This window comes from Thermobia domestica, chromosome 10 (assembly GCF_964235325.1).
Source record: "Thermobia domestica chromosome 10, izTheDome1.hap1.1, whole genome shotgun sequence".
In the NCBI taxonomy this organism is placed as follows: domain Eukaryota; kingdom Metazoa; phylum Arthropoda; class Insecta; order Zygentoma; family Lepismatidae; genus Thermobia; species Thermobia domestica.
The window spans coordinates 17217776-17245580 of record NC_137463.1 but is presented as its reverse complement, the minus strand read 5'-3'; the positions used below and the strand labels follow the sequence as shown (position 1 = coordinate 17245580).

At 36.3% G+C, this 27805-nt stretch overlaps 1 protein-coding gene across 2 annotated transcripts in view; it reads left to right on the top strand.

Moving 5' to 3' along the window:
- LOC145662327 (SIN3-HDAC complex-associated factor) overlaps positions 1-27805 on the top strand; it is a 65816-nt gene that overhangs the window by 22646 nt on the left and 15365 nt on the right. The window contains exons 1-3 of one of the 2 annotated variants that reach the window (XM_081727790.1): positions 13971-14450; positions 16054-16146; positions 23136-23289. In XM_081727790.1, coding sequence (XP_081583916.1) covers positions 16073-16146; positions 23136-23289 — 228 coding nt within the window. In that variant the 5' untranslated portion in view covers positions 13971-14450; positions 16054-16072. Of the gene's footprint in view, positions 1-13970; positions 14451-16053; positions 16147-23135; positions 23290-27805 lie in introns of those variants that run through there. The other variant, XM_081727791.1, reaches the window with a different exon arrangement.

Sequence of the window (27805 nt, the reverse complement as noted above, 5' to 3'; positions counted from 1 at the left end):
GTGTTCTGGCCAGAGCTTGCTTCAAACGCATTAATTGTCGTCGATAACGTTCTCCATTCATAGTTTCACCCGGTTGCAGCAACTCATAGTACACCACACCTTTCATATCCCACCATATGCACAGCATAACCTTTGCACAGTGAATATCTCGTTTTCGTTGTGATGGACCTGGTTCACCTGGTTTCACCCAGGCCTTTTTTCGTTTAGGGTTCTCGTAATGGATCCACTTCTCATCACCCGTAATAATTCGATGCAGAAACCCCTTTCTGCTCTGTCGTTGAAGCAGCAATTCGCAAATGGTTTTTCGTCTTTCAACGTCTCTGTCTTTCAATTCATGTGGAACCCAATGTGACATCTTTTGAATCATTCCCATGGCTTTCAAGCGTTTGGAGACTGTTGTTTGATCAACGCCTAATGCTGCTGCAAGTTGTTCCTGCGTTTGACACGAATCCTGCTCGAGCAATGCTGTCAATTCTTCGTCTCGAAATTTTTTTGTCTGTCCAGCTCGCTCTTGGTCTGCCAAGCCGAAATCACCACTTCTAAACCGTGCAAACCACTTCTGACACGTTCGCTCAGCTAGAGCATGGTCACCATACACTTCCACCAAAATACGATGACTTTCAGTCGCACTTTTCTGCATGTTAAAGTAATGCAGCAGGACACCCCGCAAAAACACTTTATCAGGCACAAATTGCGCCATGTTCACTTAACTACAAACTGGTGTTGTTGACGCTTTAATCCACTGCCCTATACTACGAACGATACGCGATGACAGGGGTTTGCAACACATGTGTGGATACACGGAACTGTGGGACGCTCCGTTCGTTGCGCCATCTCTTGTCCACCCGCACGAATTAATTCCTAGACCAAATAGTAACGAAGAGTGTATATTATTTCTGATAGCACGTTTGTACTCGAGAAACATCAAATAAGTAGGCACGGTGGTTTCTCCAATTCCAGTGAATTGTTTGTAGAAATATTCAACGACTTTAAAATTTAAAAAAAAAAAAAAAAGTTTAACGTTCCAAGTAACGAGGCAAAGGGAGACTGTGGTGATGAGATGAAATGGCAAAAGGGAAGGAAACGAGAGAACCTCGAGAAGATCCTCGCACACAATGTTTGTCTACCACTGAACCACCACGATCCCTTCAACGACAAAAATGTTCTCGAGTAAAAGTGAAAAGTGTTTAGCAGTAACTATAAAGAAAATTTAATGGTTATAATTTGAACCGCGAAACCATAATCAGGTTCGATTACCGCCAGAAACTCATGTGGTTCAGAACTCACGTTAAGCTGTAGGTTGATGTCTCGTGTAGCCTCTATGTTGAACGGGACGCTTAGACTCGAAGCGACCACCACGAAAGTATAAATTAAAATTCCAGAGAGGAACCTTTAAAATTAAAGATGGATAAAATAATAAGTTCAAAGTATCAAACAGAACTTAATGTGAGCGTAATTTTATTAGTAGTAGGAACAAAATCCGGTTTCGGTTTTCTTCAAATAATTCCGTTTCCACAGAAATAAATTTGTGTTTTCCAAAAGTTTTCACCGAAACCAGTTTCGGTGAAAAGCCGAACCGGTTTATGGAGAAAATCGAAAGTTCGGTTTTTCGGATTCCGGTTTTTATTTAAAAAAACTGTGTTGCCCATCCCTAATATTTATACCAGAACAAAATATGACTTTAGTGATTTTGTCTTTTTGCTTTCTTGTCTGTGAGTTTGAATTTAGCCAACGAAAGCGACATGTGATTGGTTGTTTGCATAACATCCTGCACCCCTTTCAAAAAAAAAAAAAACAGTTGAAAATTAAGATATAGCCGGCTTTTTCATCTCTAGTGTTGAGCCAACATTGTGAGATAGTTGAGAAACTTTTCATTTTTGCTTTAGTTGAAACGTCGTCGTTCAGCACTGAAGCTGTTTGAGACATGAACCTGTAGCTTAACGTGGAATCCTCACCACAGCTCGCACCAGGAATCGAACACGGTTCTTCAGCGCCTTACCCGCGTAATCACGAGTGAAGTTGTGGAAACTGCTTGAGTTAATAAAGCAGCAAGTGATGGCTATGAGAACTGGTGTGGAAGGCTGATCATATAACATTGAAGTACTTTCATATTCGTCTGTCGTGTCATGGTCCGTCGTGGTTGTAACGCCAAGCGATTTATTTTGCTTTGCGATTACGTGTACTTAATTATTAAATGGTGTTCAAAAATGGGAACTTCGTTACGCAGAGAATTGAAGATCATTAAGTTGCCTAATTGAAGATTGCGGAGATTTTATTGCAACAAAATTCGGGTGATGACAAAACATATCAGTAAAGGCTTTTTTTTTTTCTGAAGACATGTTTGTATTATTATTAAATTTTCCGTTTGGTGCCATTTCACTGTATTTTGAAAGATTATTTCTATCAATTTTAGAATAGTTAAGAAACCCCGATCTGTGTGGAATGTATAGAATAGTATCTCAATAAGGTGTCAGACGCAACTTTTATTCCTGATCATGCAATGTTTAGATAACACCATTCATTTATTTTTCCCTTTTATTACCGCGGAAACAAATCGTTCATTCGCATTTCATGTCACGTCATTGCCCTACAAGAACCGTGGGACGTAAAACTAAATAAATGGGATGTAGACCTAATTGCTTTTCCAAGCAGCGATGGAGGATGTTTGTGTATTCAACAGGTGAATGAAGATGCAGGCACTGACTGACACTTATTCTTGTTTATTAGATAAAGAAGTTGAACGTATTCGTGAGAGATGCATTTGCAGTATTACATAACCTAAGAAGAGGGATGCTACTCCACACCTGCCGTAGAGAACGAATCGAAGTTTGACATCATCGTGGCAACATCGCATAGTAGTCTGGATCGATCTCTGAAAGTCACGTGGTCGCGATCCGACGCCAACCGACCTTCACTTTGGAGTGGGGGGTCAATGTTCCCTGCGTCGGCGTCTGTTTCGCTAGTTACTACTACTTTCATGTTGCCATTCATCCCTTCGGAGTACATTATTCCAACTTTTCTTCCGGGCGTTCCTTATATTTGAAGATAGATTGGGAAATAAATAGTTTTGGAGACGGGGAGCTATGCCGGGTAAGGAGTCCACGCGACGAGCCACAACCGCTTTCTGAGAAGGGGTCATCAAATATGAATCTGCGAGTCTCGACGGGCACATTATAATGAGCGTTGGGGTACGTCGTTGCCACACTCGAACTGACTGTAATGAAGAATCTAGTTCAGAGTTTGCGCAGCGTCTAGTTCAGTTCATGTTATTAAATAATCAATCGTATAAGCTATTCAAGGATTGCATTTCTTCCAGAGCACAAGATACCGATCATTAGTATGAATCTTGTGCATGCTGCTCGAGTCACGTGTAATTCGTAAACTGAACTTAATTTAACTATCAGTACGGTGACCAGACCAGATTTTTTTTTTTTTAATATTCTACAGATACCGGATACTCGCGGACGCCCTAAGGGGGCAGGGGGCACGGTACCCCCTGGCTCACGAAAATATATTTTCGTAAGCCAGGGGACAGGGCCCCGTGCCCCCCTTCGGGCGCCCGCGAGTATCCGGTATCTGTACAATATTTTTTTTTTTTAATTACATCTGGTCACCGTACTGATAATTAAGTAGTAGTAAATACTGTAGTTTTAGATTTTCTTACAAATAAAAAATACCAAACGTAACAGCAGCCAGGGAGATGGGACTCCCTAGAAAATTTTCTATACTCCTTAGTTTTCTGATCAATATCGTTACTTTATAATCCTTTTGACAAAAGCATTCTAAACTCAAAAGTTGGTATTTATCCTTTTTAATAATATCAAGAAATGAATCGTCTGAATACTAACGATATATATATATATATATATATATATATATATATATATATATATAGGAGGGATAAGGGAACGTTCCCTCCAGTAACATCGTCTTTCCCCCGATAATGTTATTGTAATGTAGGTCAAGAACTTATTTTCGATTTACAAAATAATAATAATAATAATGTTGCCCCTCCGTTTCCCCTCTCTCACCAAAGAAATCAGAGCTGGCGCGTCGTCACTATATTCTAACAGAAATGTTGACTTAACATTTCATTTTTGTAACCGCAATCGGATCAGGAAGTAATAAGTTCTTGTCAGAACCAAAATAAATGTGATCTGCTCTGCGAAGGTCAGCTTATCGTATATTGATTGAATTGCGTGATGCTGACAATTTCATCTCCACTATATGCCGAAGTCAAGCGTGGAATAGTAGTGTTAAGACTCTAATATTAGGGTTTTCGAATAACAGCAGAATTTTAAGAATACTGTTGAACCTTATGTCTACAGCTTATAGACAAACCTTTTCCTTACACACTGAGAGTTTGCATTAGGAATTAATATATAAACATTATCCCAAGTACTCCGTTTTTCATTTTATAAATATGGAGTGTTTCTTTAAAAAAAAAAATAGTTTGAACTCCCTCTCCGCTCAAGAAGCTATGACTATTCTGTATGATATTTTCGTCTGTTTCAAATTGTTGTCTGTCAAGTTCATAGCCTTCAAGAATTGCTACGTGTTGGGAATGAGGCTATGGAGTATGGATAACAAAGGTTATAGAAGTTAGCACATGCCTTAGATATGGAATGTTAGTTGCTAGGGATGACACTGTGTAAACAAATCATCATATCAAGATGGATTTCAATAAGAGTACAATGTAGATGGGTGTTTTAGGAATCTTTGATGTTATTTCGATAAGTATAATCTATGAGTAGGAAATAGATACATGGAAAGTTAATGGAATCTGGATTGATATTGGATACTCTCATGGGGACATGGAATTTAGTGGAATAAATATATAAATAGTAATCTGTGTATTTATGTTTGTTGGTGTAAAAGCATTTTGGCATAACAAGCTAGATAAGATGTTCTATTGGATTTGAAACATTGGAAGATAATTAGCACAGATCCAGTTTTGACACTCCAGTATATTTAATAAACCATTAAATCATATCTTACACTACGAAAAATAAATTAATTTTACATAGTGTAGAATGCTTTCATTTATTAGCATATTATTATTTTACCAGCCCATATGAAATTGAGATGTATAGTTTAAAGTGGAATTCATATCAGATGATACCTGTAGTACGTCGATCCAGGTTTGTCGGAAGTTCCGACAGGCGGCAAACTAATTTCAAAAGGATACAGTGTAGTTTCTGTCTGTTTAGATCAATATGTGCGTGAGTATCAACTGTAAATGGAACTGCTGCTTCTCTAGGATTGTATAGTGAAAGGTGTGTAGGATCCCTGGTTCGATCCCAGCTCGCGCCAAATAGTTTGTGTGGTGAACAAACACTGTATGCATATTTTTTGGGGGGGGTCTCATGTTTCCTCTCTCTCTTTTTTTTCTTTCATCCAGCCATTCCGTTCGTTGTCGTTATTTTCATGCGATGCTTCCATGACGGTCCTGTTTCCATGCATTTGAATACATATAATTATACTTAAAGTATACCTTAGTTTATATGCACAGTATAGAATAAAATCAATTATTCTAAAATACTGTATATCATGTTTACATGTGTGCAGTACGAAATACGACAATATTACATCCATCAAGGATGCAAATAACGACTCGACCGAGGCGAGTGTTTCATCGGTGCGGGCGAGTTTTAAACAGTAAAGACTATAAAAATCACGATTGGGATGTGGGTTAGTAAGCTTTTTCTTGGGCTAGTAAAATTTTATTGCTTATTTGCATCCCTGATATACATGATTTTCTGCCCTTAAAAAAATCTTTACCTTCTCTAACTTGGACACATTTTCAGAAAAATACAAGTATCTAACGTGAAGGAGTTTTACTGTAATTCCGTTTTGAAGTAGAAAATTCACTGATGCCAACTCTCATCACAAGTATCCAAGAAAATACCTGCATAACAAGTTTTTTTTTTTTCTGATAAAAATCGAAAGTGTAATAGACGTTCATGTTTATTGAAAGCAACAACAACAAAAGGAATACGTAACATAAAAAAAAAGGTATAAGTTACCAATTAAAAGTTACAGATGACCCTATTTTTACTCATATTGTGATCCCTAGGTGTTTTCGATGTATGTGCTTAAAAAGTTTTCCTTCTGTTGCAAACATCATAAGAGAAAGAAAGCTAGGACAGCATGGAAGAAGAATACATGTCCCGTCCCGAACCAGTTTCTTAGCGTCCATCCATGTGTTGATGTCCATGAGGGAGAGGAGCGTCTTGGAAGGTAGAGCACCTGCGTTCAGGGGTGACCCAGTCAAGGTCTCCTGTAGCCTCGAGCTCCCTCGCATTGTCTGGCCTTGCTAACCCCCTTCCCCTTAGTTGTTGGTATTTCCACGCAGAAATCGTCCGGCGGAAGAAGGAGGGATGTAGAGGAGTTTTGGATATGTTCTTCGTACTGATTGGGTGTTCTTTCTTGCTCATCCATACTTGATTTTGAAAACCACAGGAACATATTTGAAGCCTGCAAATATTTTGGTAGTCCATATGTTTCCGTTATGTTGAGGGCTCGAAAAGATGCGCCGCTGGTTATTACCTGTGTGCTTTTTAAAAGTAGTTTAACTTTTCAGCCAATAGCCATCAGTTCCGTTATAGCAGTCTTTGTTTCATTTTAATCATTCATTCGTTTGCACGAAAGGTTCTTCTTGCATGGTATTTGTACTATATACTTTCAAGAATGGAGATTTCTGCGAATCAGTTGGCTTTCCAACTTTAAAGAATAGAAGCCTCTAAATGTTGTAAAAAAAAAATAAATAAAAAGTTCCCTTATGGTTAAATAATGATGCCAGTGAATTATTTCAGGGGGGTGCGTCGGGGGAAGAACACTTGGAACGACATCTCTGTTCATGCTCAATGTAGGTTACCAGGACAGGCCGATAGGCAGCGCAAAAATGAAGATGGGGGCGACCCAACTATGTTATAGTTCATTTACAAGCCTACCGTGAAAATTTTAGGGGTCAGTAAAAGTTCTATCCTTGCAAAATAAAGGGGAAATATGTTCATACAGCTTAACAAAGCAGTATTCAAGAACCAGCACGTCAGGTAAGCTTTCTTTCCTTAGTTTGTAACAACAAAATTTAAATTTTTAGTGATGTTACTTCCCTCAAGAACCATCACTGTCGCAGTACTACTTTGCGTACTGAAAGTTCTCCGGGGAAATCAAATCCCCACTTCACGCGGTAGTAGTGTTGCGCACAAGTCTGGATTTGAGGCTGTCTCGTCTCGTCTCCTAAAGAAGTCGCCCTTCCGCTGGTATAGCAGTTCGCAACCGTATATTTTTAATATACGGGGTCGGGGTTTAGCTGTAGATCCACATCTTATAGCCTCGGTGCTGAAAATTTGGTACAAAAGTTTAGCGCCCCGTTTAGCACCAAGGCTATGCGGGACATGGGACCATTCTACATTAGCTCCCATCGGGAATCGAAATATAAATTTAAAAGGTGTCGTAAAATGTTGTCTTTTCTCGTTTCGTTGGTAGAACTTGTTTCTATCCCATGCTAAAGCAATAGTTTGCGTCTCATATAAAATACATTCTATAATAGTCTGAGCTCGATAGGAACTGAAGATGAGTGGATGATAGGTCTCTCTCTGGTTCTGAAGATGAGTGAAACTTATTTTATTCATTGATATATTTTAAGCAGACTGTAGTTGTCCAGAGAATACCAGTGAACACAACTTACAAGAAGGGTTTATATAGAAGGTGGCCCAAAAGTAGGTATGAAGGCCTTCATCGATCAGTTTATTAAATTGAAGAATTTATTTGCTTCAGTGTGTTCCGAGCTTAAGGCATAAGTGAAAATAAATTAAGAACAGATTAGGAAGAAACTGGAAATCACTACCTGTATGGATAACGATAAGTAAATTATATAAAATGTAATGACCGATCAGTACGGGACTGTATACGTACTTTTGGGCCACTCTTTATTGCCTCCAGTTACTGCAAGGAAGTCTCGCTCGAGGCTTAACCTTGAACCTGAGAATAATTTTGTTCAGTTTGCTTTGTTTTAATGTCCCCCTTCCTAACTAGCTCTAAAAGCATTGTGTGCCGAAACAACGAAAGATGCTGTGAATATCGTATGACCAGAGATTGTGAAATGTAATAAAATCAAGATTAACGTTCCTTAGTTTAGAATGAAGAAGAGAATGATTATGGAAGAATTGATAGGGTGGGAGTGTAAAAATAAACGGAAAACTCCACGCTCATACTATCTATCATAAACTTACCTAACGTGAGATTGAACCCAGACCTCTCGCACCAGAGGTGGGCATCGTACTGCAACTGGAAAATGCATCCTTGTTTTATTAATTTGTTACATCATGCTGAAGAGTTTGACATGACAATCATCTCAAATTGAATAAACCGTCGCAAAACAATACTAGATATTTTTTTTATATTTTCATATTCAGATCAAATGCTAATGCACTACTGCACGCGCATTATATTCAAGTATATTATCTGTGACTAGATGCCATATTTACCCGAATATAAGCTGCACATTTTTCATCTAAATTTCAATTATGAAAAATTAGGATACGCCTTACACTCGAGACCGTACAAAGTTATGACATATCATTAAAGCATATTTATCATTTTGAAATAACGATAATGCAATGAGAGTGATAGGATAAGTACCGGAAGTGAAGTTAATAGTGACAACAGTGTTGACGGAGATTATGTAAACATGTATCGTACTTAACAAGCTACGTCGGTAGTAAACAGAAAGCTACCATTACAGAAGATAAAGCATACAATTGTAACTTTGATACTCTTTTTTTTATATGCACTGTGTTTATGATAAAATATGAACCTACGTACTTATATTTCCCTACATCTCCTTGTATATAATCTGTATTTTCTTTTCTTTCGGCATATATATATATTATATATATAGGGCAGCGTTTCCCAACCGGTGTGCCGCGGCACACTGGTGTGCCGTGAATGGGCTGCTGGTGTGCCGCGAGGAATTGAAACAAAATTATTAATTTCATAGCAATCAAGTTGCAAAACGTAGAGAAAAATGTGTATTTGTATTTCACATTACTATGAACCTCTACTATGAATCTACAAATTTAAGTTTCATACCGTGTTACCGTTCTGCAGATTTCTAATGTTGAAAAAAGTGTTTGTTATCATTGTTATGACCATTATTGCTTCTTTATTGTTGCAGACTATTTCGTAACTTGAAAATTTAAAATATCGCTCAATCCTTTCGATGAATTACCTACATTTGTGTTTTTAAACTAAAAGAGGTTTGTTTGTTCTTTCGTCATTTAGTGATCTTCCTTCTTCGTAGAAGGTTGGATACAGGTTTTAAAAAGAAAGCTTATTTCTAAAAATCTGAGTCAAATATTTCATTGCAATTGTTTTCTATTTTTAAATTAGAATGAAAAATAAGCATTATGATTACCACGGGGAAAAAGCAATTATAGAGCTTTCTTCTCTGTGAGAAAAAGATCAATAATCACAGAAAAAAATACCACTGTGTTTTATATTAACAAATAATATAATAAGTGTGCCGCGAGAATCCAAGTAACACCCATAGTGTGCCGCGAGAATCCAAGTAACACCCGTAGTGTGCCGCGAAAATCCAAGTAACACCCGTAGTGTGCCGCAAGAATCCAAGTAACACCCGTAGTGTGCCGCAAGTTGAAAAAGGTTGGGAAACGCTGATATAGGGTGTTCTAAAAATGATGCCCACAGACCACACAGCATTATTTTACAAGTCAAAATAAAGCTATATATACACTTTTCTACTCCTTATCTGGAGAGACAAATTGCACTATGTGGCAACGTCGTAAATAAAGAACCATAAATTAATCTACTAATTTATAAAATAGTTATAACGATTCTTTCCAGATGGCAGCTAAAGTCGATATTGATTGACACTAGCATCACTTATTAGTATAACAATTGATTCAACTGCTTGTTGTATTCGTAGAGTAATGCTAATGGCTCCAAATTAATCTGCGACGTTGCCACGTTGTGAAATTTTGATTCCCCCATAGCGGGTGAAGGAGGCCCCGGAGGGCGTATCATCATATAACATTTTCACTTTATTTTGGTGTGTAGAATAGTGCTTGTGGTCCGTGGGCGCCAATTTTAGAACACCAGATATATAAAATACAGGGTGTTAATGAAATACACTGATTCCCCACACCGAAATAAGAGAAAAAGTTAATATGGACCTATGGCGAAAAGTGTATAGTTTCAGAGCTAGGGCTGTCCAAAATCGCGAAAACGCTAAATTTCCATAGGCCCTGTTTCGAATTCCAGAAACTGTGAATGGTGGTTCTTTCAGGCGTAAAGGAAGCCACGCATACACAATCCAAAAGTGCATATTTCATCAACTGGCATAATTGTAGAGGATATTCCCCACAGGGTGTAATTCTCAGATATTCTCTCGATAGAGTTTCAGATATAGTCTAATTTCAAGGTGGATCCAAAGTAGGCAGGAGGTAAGCCTTGACAACAACGGACATCCAATGCTTCGGAGGAAAGGCGGGGGTGTTAGGAACCAGCAGTTTTTTTTTTTTCGGAATAACATGTGATATGTATTTCTTCACGGTATATTTCAGGTTTTCTTCACTTATAAGCGTAAAAGAAAACATCGCAGCATGCGTTTTCCCGAGTAGAAGAGACCATGCTGCTGACGATCCTTAACACTGCCGGCATCGCGCCAATGGATTCCGTAGTCACTGCTGTCAAGACTTATCGTTTGCCTACTTTGGACCAATCATAAAGTCAGAGCATAACTTAAAATTCGGTTGATGGCATGTCTGAGAATTTGATCCTACACGGAATACTCTGTACACCCATTGAACATTAGTGAAATATGCATTTTTGGATTGCGTATGCGTGACTTCCTTTACGCTGATAAGGACTACCATCCACATTCTCTCGATTTGAAAATAGGGTTTCTTGAAATTTGCCTTTTTCGCGATTTTGGACAGTCCTAGCTCTGAAACTATGCACTTTTCGCCACAAGTCCATATGAACTTTTTTCTCTTATTTTGATGTGAGGAATCGCCTCTTACAGTTTGTTGGTATAGTTCATTAACACCCTGTATAGGCTGTGGTGTAAATTCGGGCCAATACGTTATACGTTTTACCTCTATATGTAACTAAAGCTTGCTCCCTTGTGGCTATATGCCACACCCCCGGGTTTGATTCCCAATGTGAGGTCAAGTAGTTTGGATCCCACGGTAAGGTGTAGACTGCTGAAAGGGATGCAATACTCCACTCCAACGAACTAATGACTAACGCTGGGAGCTCAGTGGCGGAGCGTTCATCTCTGGTGTGAGGCGTCCCTACTTCAATCTTAGACTGTATAAGTTTATGGTAGAAAACATACAGTGCGGGCTTTTCTCGGAGTTCTCTCGTTTCCTACTCCTTCCTTATTTCACCAATTCTTTCATAATCATTCACGTTCATTAGTTATCGGTCCCTTCAGCCAGTGATTCTCAACCTTTTTTGACTGACGATACACTTGTTTGATATTTTATTATAAATAATAATGATATCGATTATAATAGTGAAACCAATTAGTTTTTATGATGACTCTATATAGCACTGAGCATTATTGCAACCACAGGTGGTGTTGATTGGTGCAGTCTGTCTCGATTTTAACTAATTATTAAATTCTTCATGCTTTTTAAATTCTAAAATTTCGCGACACTTTAGGGGACTGCGTGACACATTGATTTGAAGGCGACACATTGGTTGAGAACCACTGCTTTAGCTTTCAGACCATTAGTGTGGGACGTAAAAGTAGAAACTCCCAATACTTTCATCTCCACAGCATTAAAAAAAAAAAAAAAAAAAGCAGTATTGTAAGTATTCACATTATTTTCTGATTTTGTAATTCCGGAAGCAGCGGCTGACTAGGTTTAGACATTAGTCAATTAGGAAGACTGCGATTTTCATACTGTTTATAGTGTCATCGCACGTTGTATATCAGTTACGATCTTGAAAGCATTCAAGACGTTGACACACACTATTATTTCTTGGATGAACTTTTTGTTTACAAAATATTGTTGAATAGTGGCGGAAGCTTCGTGTGAATAGTCACGTGTAGAACAATTTCCACAGCGATGTTGATTTCAATAGCTTGATTTGAAAAAGTACCCTCCCCTGGTTGTCCATCCAAGGGAGAAGTAAAGTTGATCTTGACTACTTGCACGTGCCATCATTGCCAACCATATTGCACAATCTACATCTGTTCGCGGCCCCGAACTGTGAATAATATAGTGCGCTCTCATTTTTGGTTAGAGAAGCAAGGTACGCAAGGGATCGACAAGGTGCGTGGCGAACTTTCACGTTCTAATGGCGGAAGTGGAATAGCATTTCAGAGGAAAGTTTCGGATAGGAGTCAATATTTACAAAATAATAGCAATAAAAGGGACGATGATAATAGCGAAATAAAACATTGTTCTGATGTTCTTTACGTCTGTCTGTGTCTAATAATTATAAAATCACATACTCTATAAGCTTACCATTCCTAAAAAGTGAAAATATAATAAGCCTACATAGTATTTAGAAATTACTGGTTTGCAAAATATAAATAAGCTGCAGATTTTTTTAAAGTTGTAAAAAAATGACACAATCGATGTAATTACATTACTGGAGGGGGAATATTTAGTTCCTGATGTCCATCTATCTGATTAGTCACGATAATCTCTAAGGAGTAAATATTACGAATAAATGAAGTTACAAACACCGGTCGATCATTAATTTTAGGAGATAAAAAATCAGACAAGTAGTTGTACATATGTAACAGTTATTTTTGTTTATATTCTAGTGCCATAAAATTGTGCTGAAAATGCAATAGTTTAGTTGAATGCGTAAGAATTCGAAAATGCTGTCAGGGGGTCACGGTAACTCAGTGGTGGTGGTGGTGGTGGTGGAGCACTTACCTCTGGTGCATGGTAACCTTGGTTCGATCCCCGGCCAAGTAATTTTGTGGTTAACAACATTTTGTCCGTGGGTTTTCTTGGGGTACTCCCGTTTCCTTATTTTGTCAATTCTTCCATCATCATTCACTTGCCTTAATTATCGTCTCCCTTAGGCTAAAGAGCAGAATTGTGGAACGTTCAACTGAAATATTTCATTTCGAAGATATTAATAACCAAATGGCATTTGCTATGCGTCCACAGGGAGGAAAAAAAAAATCCTAACAGTAAAAGTCAAAGCACACTGATTTTGTATATTGTATTGTGAAACACAAGTGATGTATCTGGCAGTTGATGTTATCTTGCATGAGAAGTTTTCTCCTCGTCTGTAACACTTTTCATTGGGCCTCAGAAACTAACACAGGTAAGAGTGCAAAGATGCACGCCGCCCAGCCCACGCGCGCATGCGCATCTGCCGGCTCTTACCCCTATACGAGACGAGGGTTATTCGGCAATGACTGGGTGTGGCATTGTTGCCAAATTGGTAAATACGTTCTTTGCGCGTCAAGGTTTTTAGTACTTTTTAAACAAAATAAAAGAATTATCAAATGTAAATAACAAATGGTGATCAAGTAATATTCTTATCTTGTCCATTTGTTACGTATAGGCAAGCTAGGCGTTTTTTCACTTTCGTATTGCAAAGACTGCTAGATTGTCTTTTCAAGATGAATAGGGCTGTATTATATATACAACTTGAAATATGAGGCTTTTGCTTATTATTCTGTTTCATTAAGGAATTGTGCATTTTCATTTGTTTTATGTTACTTGCTTCCAATATTTAATCCGTATACGCAATCCTGCATGTCGTTTCAAATTCATAATCTACCGATTCTACTTAAGAGCAAGTTTTAGCACTTAAATTTAATACATTTTGTATAAGAAAATTCATCTCCAAAACACAGGTAAATTTTAACCTACAAAACTGAGGTCCAAGTGTGAACGTTCAAGGCCGTTCGGAGATAGTCTTGCGGTGGAGGTCAATGAAACCTACGTGACTGAACTTGGCAACATCGCGACTGTCTTGAATGCGTAACAAAAGAGAGTGGAACTCAATAACTAGCCGAAGCACGAACGCTTCACTGAAAGTAGTTTCAGAAACATTGAAATTATTAGAATTGTTTGTTTGATTATAAAATTGAAAGTGATTTTTGTTTCCAAGTGACTGCAAGGAGTACTTGACGTGTTAATATATCAGAATTGAGTATCGGCGAAACGGCACGAGTGTTGTGCAGACGATTGACTTCGAGGGTAGTGGAATTTTACAAGCTTGTCAAGTGGAAAGAGGGAAACCCGTGCTGCGTCGTGATTCCTCAGTTTTAGATGTGCAATATTTTACGAGAATGATAAATGATTAATATGTTATATATGGTGGAAACACACAAATTTACTTAGTGCACATTTGTATGAACGATGAATCCAGCATGGGAGGTACTTTCTAGCATTGTATCACGATCCGGAGAGTAGTGAAGGTAGCGGATTGTTTTGATGGTGAGTGAAGTGATAGTAGTAATGAGTGAAAATACGTAGTTTACTGGTTTTATAATTATGTGACTGTCTACAAATAAATCTGGAGCGTGTTTTTGTTAGCGGCGTAGTAAATTAATGAAGCCTTCAGTATATATTAGGTTGAGTTACATTTTTGTATGAATTTTTGATAATCCTAGTGTTTGTCCAAGTACATCAGGACTCCGAACATGTAAAAGTAGCGTATAAATTTTGTGGTAGAAATGTTGTCTTTACATTATTGATAATGGAATTAATTGACCATGCTAGTTTGTTCCTGTATATCAAGGTGTCATTGATTAAATTCTGTTGGAGGAAGGGGGAATTCTATTCAGAGAGTCCGTGATCAGATCCAGAACATGTAAATTAGTGGTAAGCAGTGTTGTTTGTGTGTTTTCTTCTAATACTTTGGTTTCCTCGAATTGCTTTTATTGCATCAGTCTCTGATCACTCGTTGCACGTAACAGTCTCCTCCTCTAACCTGAGGGACAAAATTGTAGAACATTATTTTATCAGGAAAAAAAAAATATTTTATTCTTGTACGAAACCTGAAATAAAAATGAAATTCTATTTCGGGTAAACTTTACAATACACGCTTCAAGTAGGACTGCTTTAAAAGGGTATAGTAGAGTAGAATAAGGTGAGAGTAGGGTATACAATTGAGGGTAGGGTAAGGTTAACTTAGCCTATTAGAAAAGTTTAGACCTATTTTGTTAAAATTGAACGAATGTAATTTCGCGTATCTACGCAAGGATACCAACTAGAGTGAACATCATAAAGGTAAACCCAATATGTATTTTGGTGTTTAGTTTCACATTTGCAAAGAATCAGGGGTTTTAAGATGCTTTAACTAATTTTCTTATAAATTGTGATTTATATAATTGGTATAATAATAAAGTACTTGGAGTGTAGTTGTCATATATATAGGCCTATCTCATTCTCCGTAAGATCAGAAAAATTCAAATCTCTCCATCTAATAAAAAGTAGTTTTTGTTTGTTAATCCCAATACTATTTTGAAGAAGTTTCGTACCGGTACTTGTTGTACAAGTTCAGTCTCGTCTGCATTACACCTATTCATAAAGGTAAACATTAAATTTTGCGATAGACGCCTGAAAGAAACTCTCAGATGTCCAATCTGTTAAAATACAAACTCATAGAAACAATTACCACTATAGCCTACATTGATGTTGTCGAAGTATTGTTAGAATTGTTTAAAATGAATGTAAAAATTATAAGTTTTTGTTGCAAGCTAACATGCTAGAAGAGTCTTGGTAAGAGAAGCATCTTTTTAATTTACATATTCTATTCTATTTACATGTAAAGACTAAGTGCTCAAACTGTAATTCACAATTTATTCATCCCCTGCAGTAGATTTTTCAAGTATTCCGAACATCAATATCTGGGATATCCAGAGCAGTATAATAGTTTGACATATAAAACACACTGCAATTATTCGGAAGAATGAACACTTTAAAGGTAGCGGTAGCGGAGATGGAAACAAATGGGAGTGTGCATAGGAATTAATAATGTTAAGCAACTTTTTTCTTAATCTTATTCATGAATTACATCAAAATAATCTTATTTCAGGTAGGAGAACTGCTTGACCATGTTCAGCTTCCACAAGCCTAAGGTATATAGGTCTTCCACAGGGTGCTGCATTTGCAGAGCAAAATCAAGCAGGTAATTTTCATAATTTTGTTTTCTATGCTTATCTGTGTGTTTCCTATTTATACGAGCGGTCCTCGTCAAGAACTAGCACACCGATGGGTACTGGAAATATTGAAATGTATTAATTACATTTGTTAACTATTTCTTAGTTTCTATTGAGTTGAGATTCCAAGGATGCTATTTCCAACCATAGTCCCCTAAGTTAATATGCAGATTCTGTGCGTTTACTTTTGTAAACTGGAGTACAAACTATATTGCACAGAGCCTTTTGATACCATAAGAATATTACAAGGGAACCTAGCGTGACTCCGATTCACTATTTGGCTAGTCTGAGGATATAAAGCGAACGAGTAATAGTCAGGAGATTGTTGGAAGATAGGTCATAAACAATTGTTAAGGCCGAAACTGTTAGGATACAACATGTATATAAATTACAGCATGTAATAGGGAGAAGAAATTATTACCAGAACGTTAACAATAATAACTACGTTTTCTGAATCTCATTTTATTGCTTTAAAAAGAAGAGAGAAAAGTAAGACTTCCTGAAGTTACCAATAAGATCAAGTGACGTATCAATGGATTGCCTCATGCTCCTTCTTTTCTAACAGCCAGTAAGAGAGTAGCCGTTGTAGAAATGAAATAAGCAGACGTTTCTTTCTTTCTAGCACTTTAGGAATTCAAAGAAATCATTTCTTCCAAGGATTCAACACTTGAATCTGAAAAGATTACCCTCCTGTTGAAACAGTCTGTCCTAAATAATAATAAAATGTCAATAGTCTTCTTAAATAGTTTGCTGCATCTCTCTATCAGAAGCAGCTAACATAACCAGCTCCGTCAAAATTTTATACAATAATTATTTATTGTCATCATGTATAATTATATAAATATATTATCAGTAACGATAGTCCCCCGTCCCCCAGGCATTTCCCCAAAATTAATTCGAATCAACTTTAGGGATGTGGGCTAAACCCTGACCAACGCTTCCAGTACAGGCAAGGTACCGATCTTTCATTCAGGAATCGAGCTTCATAAAAGTATAACTCTCAGGCTGCTGTCTTCTGTTGCGAAAGGCTAAGATGCCAATTAGTTAGTGAGCCGCAAAAGACGGCTGGTCCACTGACATGTAGCCAAATACCCCAAAAATCTTAAAGCAAAATCATTCAATATAAGCATACATAGATATTTACAATAAAACATCTTCAATAATTACACAATTCCAATGATATACCCTGTAAGTTACTCACTCCTTAATATACCTTTCATTTACATAATCACCGCATATAAAGATAGTTGTACCGCTAAAATGTTTGTCGCGACCCCTAATGTGGTTGGCAGAATTGATAGAAGAAAAGATAAATCCGAACAACAGTGCAGAGACTTATTCGTCGCAGTGGCCTTACAGATAACATAAACAGCTGTAAAGGGATTTCAGAACTCAAACTGCTGAAGAAAAACATGTATTTGATGATCGAGCAGGTAATGTTTTACTAGAATGACAAATAATAGTATTCATGAAGTCTTCTGCAGTCACAGCATTTAATGTACTATGAAATTAACCACTGATCACAGCGAAAATACATGCTCTAATATGCTCTTCTGTACAACTAGTCACAGATCCCGTTAATTCGTATCGAACAAATACATATTCTCTAGTCATCAGGTATACTTGATTCTCAATTTTAATATATGTTTTATCCATTATTTACTTAGATTCAGTTGCGTAGCAAGAAAAGCTGCTACCACGAACAACACAACCAACATCACATAAGTTCAGCGCTCAAACATTGCTTGGGAAAGTTGGAATAAGATCAGCTAAGCTGCTATATAGGGAGAAAATAGATAATTCGCTGCATATAATACAGGAAAGAAACTGAGGTAAATGCAGTCGTTTCTTCGCTGGCAGGACCAACACCTATTTACGCACATATGTTGATTACGTCACAATACGCAGTCTAAAAATTAAAATAACATGTACTAGAAACTAGGATTATTTAAGAATTATTATTATCCACTAATAAGACATGAAAGAGGCCGCGGTGGCTCAGTGGTAGAGCGTTCACCTGTGATGCATGGGGTCCTTGGTTGGATCCCAGTTTGCGCTGTTGTGGACAAACACCGTGTGCGTGGGTTTTTCCGGGATTCTCCCGTTTTCTCCCATTTTCTTCATTCCACCATTTCATTCGTTTCTAATCATCACAGTCTCCTTTAGCCTAGCCGGCATAACCTTGGGACGTAAAACTAATTTTTTTCATTACATTTTAATTTCAAGATGTGAAACACTAGTGTTAATCTAAATCAATGCCGTTAAAATACTTACGAAGTTTAAAACATGGACGATAAATGAAGTTTTTAAAGAAGCATTTTTAACAGAAAGAAGAAAAAATCCAGTAAAATCTGTCACTTTCGTCAACCTCAATGTTCACATCGAAGCTTCATAACTAGTTAATTGGCTACGAAACATTAGCAACTACAAAGACACAAAAGTACAAATAATTAGCGCGTGGTGCAAATAAATTATAGACAAGACGATTAGGTTAAGATTTGAAATTACAGGAATAAAATCATGGTCCAGATAAAGATTGAGGAATTTAGGATTTAGATTTCTGGGCTTTCGGCATCTATGACCATGTTAGCACGTCACGTTTTGAGGAATGACGTCCTTCGGCGAGCACACTATGCGGGGAAAGGGAAGGAAGGAAGCGGCCTGAGACATATAAGTTAGGTACCACCCCGGCATTTGCCTGGTGTGGCTAAGGAAAACCATTCAGGGTGGCTAGCCTGAAAAACCGTTTACACTTTTCATCCGAGCGCCCCCACCGGGAATCGAATCCGGGACTGCTCCAGATAAAGAATAAATGAACACAAAAGATAGATTACTTAAAACAAAGCTTAAAATGAGCTTAAAACAAAGGAAATGCAAAACGTGAAATGAGGTTTAAATACATGCGACGGTTTTGAAATACTTACATCAGGGTGTCTATCGGTCACGAAAAAGTTACGAAATCAAAAAACGGTCATGAAAGTCACGAAATTTAGCTTTTGGGTCACGATTTTTTTTAACTGTGCAAATGTAGGTACAGATTGGAAAATTTTGTTCTGTAAAACGTCAAATTCACCACCCAAATGTTTATGATCGGCTTTAGACGCTACCAAATCGTAAGCAAAGTACGTTTCTATCGCATGGATAAAAATTCGGCCTAATTCGCACCCAAATTCGCTCTTGAAAATGTTAGGAAATTTTATGATTGGGTAAAGCAAAGGTCACGAAAAAGTCACGAAATTTCATTTTGGAATTTTTGTAGACACCCTGTACATGTATCCGAAAGTTTTATCCTTGAAAGCGTGATCATTCCTGTTGTCTCATCTTATTTATTTATGTATAATAGGTTTCAGATACAGCACTAAGCCATTTTACACTGAAACATTTTAACATTTTGATACTATAACAATTGGAGCTCAAGATGGGACAGCACATCATCATCATTATAAAAGTAACTTATTTATAGAGGATCTGAAAGTATACTCATTTGCAAAAATTTCTACAGTTTCTGGTAACTTTATAAGTAGGGGAGGCCGGGGTAATAAGAGACAAAACGAAAAAAATATTCTTGCAGTTGCATTGATTTCTTGAGGAACTAGGAAAAAATATTTGTGATTGTACTGAAAATAAAATGAAACCTGCTGATGTCTTAACACATTTTTCCAGTTGCTTTTTCACACCAAAAAATCACGAAAAATTTTGTTGAAGTCAGTGTCTATTATTACCCCTAAGGGGTAATAAGAGACAGGGTTTTTAGTATTCATACACATAGATTAGAAAATGAGTAGTGGTTTAAGTAAAAATCTTCAGACAACTCTGAACAATTTACTTTCTTCATATGTGAATTATGTACATATGTTCCCGAAATATCAAGATTTAGAAAATGAAATTCAATATTTCGTTCGGAAAATTTATTTGCCTGAGTATTAAATATCAGAAACCATTGAAACAAAGTATAGTTGCGTTTTACGGAATCTAGATACATCATGGATAAAACTCTCACTACCAAATAAAAAAGAATGCTGACAAGAAATTTTTTGCAGAATGTCGAAATTAAACTTAAGTGCCTAAATTCTCAATGAAGAAAAATCACCGCATTTGAAAAATAGTTTTAGCTAACTTAAATGGATTGGAAAAACTATTAAATTGTAATCATACATGAAGAGAACATTGAAAAATGTTGTAAACCTATTGTTGTCCAGATTTTATGTAAAATGTAGCCTATTTCGAAAAATATGCCAGATGAATATTAAACTTCTTACGATGTACAGTCGAACGATCATAGAAAGATGTACAAAAGAGTTTGGAAATGTGATACTAGCCTATGTAAAATCCAAATTAACAGTGGTAGAGCGTTCACCTTTGGTGCTTGGGGTCCCGGGTTCGATCCCAACCCCCGCCAAGTGAACTTTGTGGTGGGCAAACACCATTTATGTATTTATTTATTTATTTTGTTTAAATGAGTAGGGCAGGCCATATACCAGATAGAACAGTACTCACTAGTGGGAGCAACATATGATTTGTAAAACAAACTTAAGATATTAGAATTTTTTATAAGTAATTGGTTAAATTGTTACATCTACTTGCACCTGGAAAAAAAAAAAAAAAGAATAGTATGTCAGGGTACGATAAAAGTGTTTTTTACATTTTTGTATGTTCTACATCTGTATACTTAATTCGCTTTTTGTAAGTTCTAAATTTGAGAACTCAGCTAGTGTTCCTATCTAGGTTTGAGGATTTTAAAGTTGTGCTCTCAGATAGTTAAAATTTATAGTGAACGTTAATTTACTAGTTTATGTCCGCAGACTAAATTTGATTGTGCAGCGAAAGATATATAGAGTAAGTTCTAAATTTGAGAACTCAGCTAGTGTTCCTATCTAGGTTTGAGGATTTTAAAGTTGTGCTTTCAGATAGTTAAAATTTATAGTGAACGTTAATTTACTAGTTTATGTCCGCAGACTAAATTTGATTGTGCAGCGAAAGATATATAGAGCATTTCTAGTGAAAGAAGAGTAAGGTTTCGAATTGATTTGAAGTAAGGACTAACTACAGTCATCGTGAACAAAGCTTCAGCCTAAATCTCGAAATATGTTTCATAATTATCTCAAGGTACTCAGATTTATAAGTTAATTAGTTAAAATGTGACTAATGTAATCTTTAACTGTTTTTAAGAATCGCGATAAATGCATTTCCTTATTTTATTGTGGCCATTTGGATTTTCATCGCTTTAAGTAAGTGAAATCCGCGCTCCACGGCGTATACTTATCATTGCAACCAACTTTCCACTTAAAAGCGATTATATTACAGTAAAACCTGTCTTGAGTGGAATCGAATGGGACTTGCAAAATTTTCCGTTCAAGATAGGTTTCCAGTTAACGAAGGTAGAGCTATGGAGAGAAAAAAAAAAGTGCATGAATATAATGGATATACTGAAATAAAATCACATGCTGTACGTACGTTATTCAATTTATAGTATTTATTTCTGCTACAAATTAACGCACGCAAGCTTATAATGTATAGAAAAAATACTGTACACGTTAACTTAATTTTTCCAATAATCAAGGAGGGTTTTCTGTACACATCGCTGCTTGTCTGCTCACTTTTCCACAGAGAGACTTTAGCCTGAAAACCATACTAAGCGTATCTGTGTAATTTCGACGTAAGGCAAATGTTGCAGTTCCATTAAACTTCTGACAGAATCTTGATAAGTCTTTATCCTACACTCTTCTTCCAAATCGATGCTTTTTTTCTCTTCTTCCTCTTCTTCTTTTAGACTTCCCGTATAATTCAGACATGTATATCTGTAGTGTTTGCTTAGGTTTGCACTGCCTGATTTACGAAAAGTACATCTAACCTCTCAGAGGATATTCAGAAACTTTCTAAATACTGCACTTTAAAACTTGACATTTTCGAAGACAATTCAACATGATTTTCACCAGTAAATTGATGGGACCGTGAAATATTTCCGTTTAACAAAGGATCCGATGAAGATAGATTTTACTATACTTCGCTGTTTTATGTTGACTGCACTAACATTAGATTTATTTGTTCAGCCACTTAACTAAAAATCTTCTAAATTTTAGAATAATTTCTGGTGTAAAGTCCTACAACGGAATATCACAGAAGAATACTATTGAGTGCATAAATTTATTTGATAGGTGTATTGAAGGACTAAGATAAAAAAAAAAAGTGTTTGATAAATCGAGAATACCGGTGAACGTGATTTGATGATGGTGGATGATTATTATTATTAACAACAACAACAAATGAGATCAAAAATTTGAAAAGGAATTTTCGTACGTTAATCTCTTATTTTATGATGTGGAACTCAATGGTCGTGAAAAATATAGTTGTTTTTTTATATTATATATAAACCTGGAAAAGTCAGGGAATTCTTGCTCTCAAAAAAGTGGGAACCCTGTAGGGTTAAGTTTTGTGTGATACAATTGAAAACTGAATATTTTCCAAACTTAATGGCGGTATTTCTCTTATTGACGTAATTATCATCCTCACAGGTTATTTTTACATTATTGAGAAACGATGCACATTTTAGAAAAAAAAAATATTATTATTTGATATCCTGAATCAATTTGTCAATGACATTTATAGTGAATGCTCTTGGTCAAATGGCGGCCTACCTCAAGTAAAAATTTATTTGGGGGGGGGGGGAACAGATCGAATTGTTCCCATAAAAATAAATGCTCTTGTTTCCCCCTCCCATTGCGCATTAAACTTCTTTGTTTTAACATTTGTTTAATACGATGTTCTTTAATTTGCATGGCCTCCAAGTTGTTGTTGTTTTGTCGAGGCCTTGAGTTCACTATAAATTGGTCATGTATAAACTATTGGCTTAGATAAAGTACGCTATATAGTTTAAATTAGTTCTTTTAAAGAAATGCGTGCATGGAATTAGAGTAGTATTCACTGCTGAATAATAATGTGAATTGTTCGTATTTTACAGTTCAAGATTTACGGACAGTAAGAAGTACGAAGATGATTTCATTGATTGCTTCCAGCTTCATGAAAGAAGAACAGGAGAAATCTGCAACGCCTGTGTGTTGCTTGTTAAGAGATGGAAAAAGCTTCCAGCTGGCAGTGAGCGTAATTGGCGCCATGTAAGTAGGCACTGGCTGTTATTTGTTAACGAAAATTAAAGGGGTGTAGTTGGTTGATTCGTGTTTTAACACGAGTACAAAGAAAACGGACTGGATCACAGGTATTTTCTTCTACAGTACAATCCTTCAATAGCAGTCTGGAAGGTACATTTTATGTGGAATACAGTACTATCATTCAGAATGAAGTGTTGAATCATTATTTCTTTAAGTACAGCCCAGTTTTCAGTGAATCTAGACATCTCAATGTAGTTTGGTAGTCTCTGATTGCCTCTGGATTAGTTTATGCCTCTTCATATAATTATAGAAAGTTAATGTCGCATTTATGCAATGTTTTTATAATGACTGTCAATCATACTAAATCATGCAAAACTATAGATTAAATTTATTTTTGGTGCCATCCTTTCAATACAGGCAAAAAAAAAAAAAAAAAAGTATCAACACCATCTCAGATATTGTTGAAACTTTTTTTATAGCAACTAGACATGTTTTTAAAGAATTTTTTTTTTGTTTGTTTTCTCGAAAAAAAATTCCCGCCAAATATAGGCCATCAAAGAGTACAATTTATGAATTATTGAAGACGGAAAATGTTCAACTTAAGAGCCCCACCACTCAGCTATGGAGACAGGTAGAGTTGTAATTCTTGTTGTGGTATGCATTTAGTCATGTCCAAAATTATTCTCGCATATCTATAAATATATTGTTGAAGGAATATAATTTGATAGCGAATTCTTCCGGTATTTTTTTATAATGTTAGCATGTGTATAATCGGCAAAAACATATATGTGGCAAATTTCATGTCAAAAGAGCAGTAAACAAGAATAATAAAACGAAAATAAAATTTTCTTGCCCATTTAGCAATATTTTGTTTTACTCACTCTCTTTCGTATTTATAATTCTTTTTCTAATGAAATTTACCACAAATATGCATTTCCCGATTATACACATACTATCAGTATTAAAAGTACCTTGCAAAATCATCATCAAATTTTATTCTTACAAGAAGACAGTTATGGATATGCGACAATCATTTTGGACATGAGCGTTCATAGGAATATAAATAAACTATATTTTATTATAGTTTGGTTTGCGCATGCGTAGCTTTTTGTACATAAATTAACAAATTAATGTCAATTTATCTGAAAAGTCGAGCGATTTTTATTTTCGAGCACTTCCGGTTCGAATTTTAAAATTCTGTTTTTACGGTTGGTAAGACCTAGTTACCCGCTTTCCGAAAAAAAAAAATTGTATCGTTTCTGTGTGCAACCGCTTCCTCGAAGAAAAAAAGAAAAAAAATAAATTGTCAAATTTTCAAAACTCGCCATTTTCTCGAAAACACCATATTTTAAAATTCTGAAATTTTGTCAGATGGTTCAACTTAACATGAATAATAAGCACACCAAATAGCATTCTCGACTAATGCTTCATGAATTAACTATAGTCTTTTGAAGTTAGCGAAGTTTCATTAACTTAAATGTCACAGTTGGCAACACTGGAAACAATAAAAGTGCGACAATTTGATGTTAGTGGTTCACATTCATTAAATGACGAATAAAAGTTTTTTCCTGGTTGCTTTTTATTATTTTAATCAAAAAGACACTGAAATAGCAAAATGAACCTCCCCTATACTCTGTTTGCTTAAACCGAAGTAATCTGGCATGGAAATTACGATTACGAAACACACACATTTTAAGTTTACTTACTTAAAATGGTCTTCGGAAATAGTTTCATTGATTTTTTAGGCACTGTAGCAATCATTTGCTTCCTTAGTGTCTTCTTCGCTAATAGCATGTAACCGTGCAGGTGCTCAAATAGGTGTTTGGTGCACTCAAAACTCGATAGTCACAGAACACTTATTTTCACTTCTCTTATGCTCTTCTGCAAACCTGTGTACCCTGTTGAAGATCCATGTGGAAGCATAAACAGCTCTTCAACTTCACGTAACTCATGATTTATTCATATTTCTGCTACCCAACACTGGTTATCATATATGCATGTAAGAAAAATTTCTTTTTGATGACGTTAAATCTACACTTTGAATTGCAGAAGCTCGATTTTGGAGGAAGCATAAAGTTAGTTCATGGTTACCCGTTACTGCCATAAAAAGTTCTCCATTTTCCGAAAGCCAAAGGTGCCTTCGTTGAATACCAGACATCCGGAGTTTGTACTTGCACTATTCTCACGAATTCTTCTGCAGTTCTAATATTATGTCTAAGGTTATGCCGCGTTGGCACATTCTTTACCCCCCTCAATACCGTCGCAGAGACCCTTGCCATGGCCGGTTTCACTGAAAATCCACTGCTTTATTAGACCTATCTGTATTTTGGGCATGTAAAAGCGATTGTTAAAGTGGGATGAACAACCATCAGAAATCACCGACGCAGTTTGGAAAATCATAGGCACTTAGGCACTCGTCTTCACATATTCGAACCTTCTTCTATAACCTATATTTTCGCTTTTCTTCGAGTATTTTTTAGAATCTTTTCTATGGTTATGAGTACATGAGTCGGATCGTGTGTTTTGTCACTGCTTGTTACAGCAAAATTGTCATTTGTTTCATAATATACCACTGTCGTAAAGATGGAGATTTGCTCGTTTTTCCAGTGGTAACTCTGAACTTCACTTGGCTGAGTAAGTCCAGTTTTCAGCAAAGTCTACATGCAGTAAAATAGAATTTGTATCTTGAAATTTTACACGATGCTTTACGGTAGCAATTAATTCTCTTTTTATTTTCTTGATGTAGTCATGAATTACAATTTTACAGTTAAACCAACAACGTGCGATACGAAAACAGAAGGTGGCTTTTTTAACGAGATCATTATTTTTCCATATGGCATACGTAACACTTCCATTTTTATCAGAATCAATAATTAAACCCCACACTTACTCCTTCCACTCCAGGACATTCACCACATTCTTGAAAACAACTGCCACTTTTTACGGATCATACTACTAATTAAGATAGGTTACTTGATTTGTTGCAACGCAGTAGCAGGTAACTTAAAATTTGCACAAAACATACACACACCTCTCTCACAGGTTGCGAGTTGACCCACTTTGGTCGAATGCTGTAAAATTTTGAGTGACCCATTCTTATGCTGGGATTGTTCTGTTTAAACAGTTCTTGAATTTCTTTGATGGAACGCGTAAGAAAATGTTTCGATTTTTAACTTCTGTCGATCACTGTAATGACATCAGACTTATTGGAACATTGTCTGGAGCATTCCAAATCATCACTGAGGTTATAGTTCAGGCAGTTTTTAGATAATCAGAATTTATTGGATAGCCGTTTCAAGTAAACTTAAAATTTGTGTTTCGTAATCGTAATTTCCACGTCACATTACTTCGGTTTAAGAAAAGATAGGAGTAGGGGGAGGTTCATTTTGCTATTTCAGAATGTCTTTTTGATCAAAATAATAAAAAACAACCAGGAAAAGAATTTTTATTCGTTATTTAATGAATGTGAACCACTAATATCAAATTGTTGCACTTTTATTGTTTCCAGCGTTGCCAACTGTGACAGTGAAGTTAACGAAACTTGGCAAACTTCAAAAGGCTGTAATTAATTCACGAAGCATTGGTCAAGAATGCTATTTGGTCTGTTTATTAAAGTAAAGTTGAACCACTTTACTCAGAATTTCAGAATTTTAAAGTATGGTGTTTTCAAGAAAATGGCACCCAAAAATGGCGATTTTTGAAAATTTTACAATTACTCGAATTTTTCGCGACAAAACGGTTGCACACACAAGCGATATTTTTTTGTAAAGTGGGGAACTAGGTCTTGTCAACCGTGAAGACAGAATTTTAAAATTCGAACCGTAAGTGCTCAATAAAAAAATCGCAAACCTCGACTTTTCATATACACTGACGTCCATTTGTTAATTTATATACAAAAAGGTACGCGTGCGCAAACCAAACTTTAATAAAATATAGTTTATTTATATCCCTGTGTACATACCTCAACAGAATTATAACTACCTACCTGTCTCCACAGCTGAATGGTGGGGCTCCGAAGTTGACAATTTTCCATGTTCTTTACAATTCATAAACTGTACTTCATGTCTTTGATCGCCCATTACTTGGCGTGAATTTTTTTTTTCCGACTAAACAAAAACATGGCTCCGTTAAACATGTCTAGTTGCAAAAAAAAAAAAAAAAAAAAAAAAAAATGAATTGAAATGGAAGGTACCTTTTCTCTCCTCACTTTTCTTATATCTACCTCGTTCAAGGGATATAGGGGTATACCACTAAAGTTCATTGCACGAACCTACTGATCCTGTTGTAAACATTCCAGAATGTTATTACTCCGCCAGTCATCGGATGATTGGCAATTGGTCAGCGCTTTTTTTCGAGAAGCACGGGCTTGTGCCCTGTCAATATTTTACATATTCCACGCACCAGGCCATATTGTAAACCGCGATTTGCGCGTAAGGTGGGTCAAAGCCACTTTCTACGCATACATATTATCTTTTATTGCATTAATTTAATTTAGTTCTTAGATACAGTGTTTTGTTATTTA